At 24.4% G+C, this 3,639-nt stretch overlaps 1 protein-coding gene across 1 annotated transcript in view; it reads right to left on the bottom strand.

Annotated features, from left to right (window-relative positions):
• Positions 1-3,639, bottom strand: part of Phum_PHUM337980 (class A rhodopsin-like G-protein coupled receptor GPRlrr, putative) — a gene marked incomplete at both ends in the record, with an annotated part of 11,724 nt that overhangs the window by 3,482 nt on the left and 4,603 nt on the right. The window contains 5 exons of the mRNA XM_002427675.1: positions 43-339; positions 2,101-2,262; positions 2,294-2,406; positions 3,523-3,594; positions 3,622-3,639. The exon at positions 3,622-3,639 is cut by the window's right edge and continues 5 nt beyond it. Of these exons, the coding sequence (XP_002427720.1) occupies positions 43-339; positions 2,101-2,262; positions 2,294-2,406; positions 3,523-3,594; positions 3,622-3,639 (662 nt within the window). The remainder of the gene's footprint in view (positions 1-42; positions 340-2,100; positions 2,263-2,293; positions 2,407-3,522; positions 3,595-3,621) is intronic.

Raw genomic sequence — 3,639 nt, forward strand, 5'->3', positions numbered from 1 at the left:
ACAAACTAAACGATCATCAATTTAAATTTTGTTTGTTTTTACCTGGAACTAAGGCCAAAGATAAACCGAATGCCCAAATCGAACCCAAACTAAAACAAGACGTTTTCCAATTTAGGTTTTTATGACCTCCGAAAGGTACGGCGATAAGTAAAAACCTTTCGAGAGACATGAATACTAATATAATAATTGAAACTTCCGATGAAAGCATTGCTATCGAACCGATTATTGTACAAGTCCAAGATGATATCCATTCGTGTGACATTTTGTGATAGTATCCACGATATTGAATATCTTTATAACCGATCACGATCAAATATATTCCCATGGCTAAATCCGACACTGAAATCAAGTGTAAAAAAAATAAAACATCTCATTATTATTATTTATATAAATTATTTTAAATAATTAAAAATTAAAGTAGTTGTGTCATTTGAATAATTGGGGAAAAATTTCCCCGAAATTTTCTTCAATTTGGCGACGATTTTCTTAGTGATAAAAAATAAAATCGAAGAAGGCGGTGAATGTGAATTTTCCCTTAAAAATTGAAATAAATACCGGAAATGATTTAACGGATGATATTATTAATGTTAACGTACTAAAAATATGTAGGACGTTAAAATAAACAGTAAAAAATGAAGGTTAAGGTAAACAATAAAATTTTTTTTCCAAAACGAAACAACAACAACACACGCTAAAAAAATAGTTTAACAACAAACAAACAAAAACAAACATTTTCTTATTGAAAATATAAAAAAAAAAATAGAAATTTTTATGATTAATTTCATATAATTTGTATTAGCGTGTATATAACATTGTAATAATTTATTATTATTATTATTATTAAAATGATGTTATTATATTCTTTACGTGAAATGTTTTTAATGTCAACTTCCCCTTTTTTTCTATATTTAATTACGGTGTAATAAAATAATAATTTTATGTATTTGTACCCCCGTTGAAAGCTTGATTACCTTTACAATAATAAAAAAAAAATTAGGCCGATTCGGTTTAAACATTTAAACGTTTTTTTTTTTTAAACAAATAATTTAAACAATTTTATTACCCCCCCCCCCCTTTTTTTTTTTTTTTTTAATTAACGATTTTTTTAAAAAGATTATTTCATTGTTTTTAATTAACGTAAGTGAAGAATATTATTTAAACAAAAGGTCGTTCGTTTTTATCACGATAAAACTTTCATTTAAAAAAAAAAAATAATAATAATGATAATGTAAATAAATCAAATGTTAAATTTTTAAAATTATTATTTCCGCTCTCCCATTAAAAAACTTAATTAGTGTTTTATTATTATTATTATTATTATTAGTCCTTGCAAATTTGACATTATATTTAAACGAATTAAAATAATTTTTAAAAAAAAACTTGTTTTATTACGTAACTTCCTTAAAAATAATTATTATTATTATTAAACTGTTAATTATCGAATATATATATTCATAATAATAACTTTTTAAATCGTAACAATAATAATAATAATATTAAAAAACGTTAAAATTTTTAATGTTTAAAATCACGTGACGAAGAATTGTCGCATAAGTTAAACGTTAAATTATTTATTTATCACTCAATATGTGAACAATTGTAATGATTATAAACAATTCGAGTTTCTTTTTAAACAATTTCCTGATTTAAAAAAAAAAAAATAATAATAATAATAATTTATTTTTAATTCGAAAATTATAAATTATGTAAATTACTATAATTTTAAATCTCTTTAATAAAAAAAAAAAAAAAAAAAAAAATCGTCGTCACATTCATTTTAATAGTACTTTTGTTGTAACCGCCTCTCACTAAAATTAAAGCGGAGTTATTATCATTATTATTATTATTATTTTTAAAGACTATGCGATGGAGTCATGTCATTTATGATTATGTCTATTTATTTATTAATTTTTTTTTATTTTTTATAAGCGGAAATGCGATTTTAAATTCGTGATACTTTTTTTTTTGGAAAAAATTTGTTACTTGCAAGTTTTTTTTTTTTTTTAACGGTTTTCGCGATGAGGTGTCACCGTGAGTCAAAACGTTTCCGTAATAAATTTTCACGGGGGGTGTGTGATTAAAAAAAAAATAATAACTTACCAGCGAGATTCCTGATTATCCAACTCAATACTTTATTTTCATCATTGCGAGTCGATATCCTTTCCCAAAAAACGTAAACATTTCCAACGCATGTCAAAAATGCGACGATCCAAACGGGGACACGTAATACGGGACGACCCAATAAATTTTCCGACGTTGATACTCCATCCGTTTTAGGATCGCAATTTGGAACGTTGGGGGGCAAAAGTGCAATAATAAAAATTTTTCAAATAAATAAATTTTAAATTTTTCATTATGTCAAACATTCCGACGTCGACGTTTGATATTTCAATCTCTTGTAAATTCCTGTAAATAATGTTTATAATACAAATCACTCCGCGCCCCCCAAAAAATTATTAAAAAATTATTCACCGGGATTTCTGTCGAAAAAGACAAACAACAATAATAACAAACTTACAATGACGATAGATTTTTTAATCCGACAAATAATCGTCTTGGCACATAATGAAATGGATTCTGTCCGATGAACCTAAAAAAGTAAAACCATTAAATATTATTTACATTAATTTTTTTTTAATGGGGAGCCTTAAAAAAAAAAAAGGGAACGTGTTATTTGTTTAATTTGAAAAGGCGGCGTGTCGGAAAATTTTAAAAAGTTTAAAAAACGTTGTCTAATTATTATTATTACATTTAATAACGTTCGCGACTTAAAAAAAAAAAAATTTTCAAGTGAAAGTGACGTAAATTTCGTATCATTTTCTAACCGTTTTTCTAGAAAATTCCATCTCGTTAATGTTACATTCAAAAAGAAAATAATAAATGGAAAATTTAATATTATTTATCAATAAATTACTCCGGTTAAATAATTTCAAGGTTAAATGAATGAACAAAATATCGAATGGAAAATTTATACACATGAAATTTTCTTTTTTTTTTTTCTTCTTCCACGACGACGATGATGATGATGATAATAAAATTCATTCGATTTAGCCATTATTTTTTGAAAACGTTCTAATAAATAATCGTGACTTAAATTGTTTTTCGTTAGAAAGAAAATTTTTTTTCCAATTTTTTTAAAAGTAATTTTTTTTTTTTAAATGTTGTCGTACGTTTTGTTAATCTCGTACAAAACGCACACGCACGTACCTCGTAAAAGTGCGTGTTCTTATTATTTTCGTAAATCATTAAACATTTAAAAAAATCTCTCAATTTATTTGTATTTAAATAAATAAAAAAATAAAACCGTGACGGATCAAACGAAAAAAGGATTTTTTTTAAAGTCATCACCTCGCGGACATGATTATTTCGTTACTACGTGATTTTTTCATTTAGTTAAATAAATGAAAATGATTATTATTATTATTATGTACGTATTTTTTTTTCATAATAATAATTTTTCATTAAATATCATCATCATCATCATCATCTTTGTTGTTAATTTTTAATTTGTTGTTTACTTACAATTTTTTTAAATTCGTCAATCCTAAGAAAATATTTTCTGGTAAAGTGTGTAAATAATTGTATGATAAATCTCTGAAAGTAAAAGTTAAACAAAATCACGTTTTAATAAAATTATTA

The sequence above is a fragment of the Pediculus humanus genome, genomic scaffold, assembly GCF_000006295.1.
Source record: "Pediculus humanus corporis 1103172107745 genomic scaffold, whole genome shotgun sequence".
Classification (NCBI taxonomy): domain Eukaryota; kingdom Metazoa; phylum Arthropoda; class Insecta; order Psocodea; family Pediculidae; genus Pediculus; species Pediculus humanus.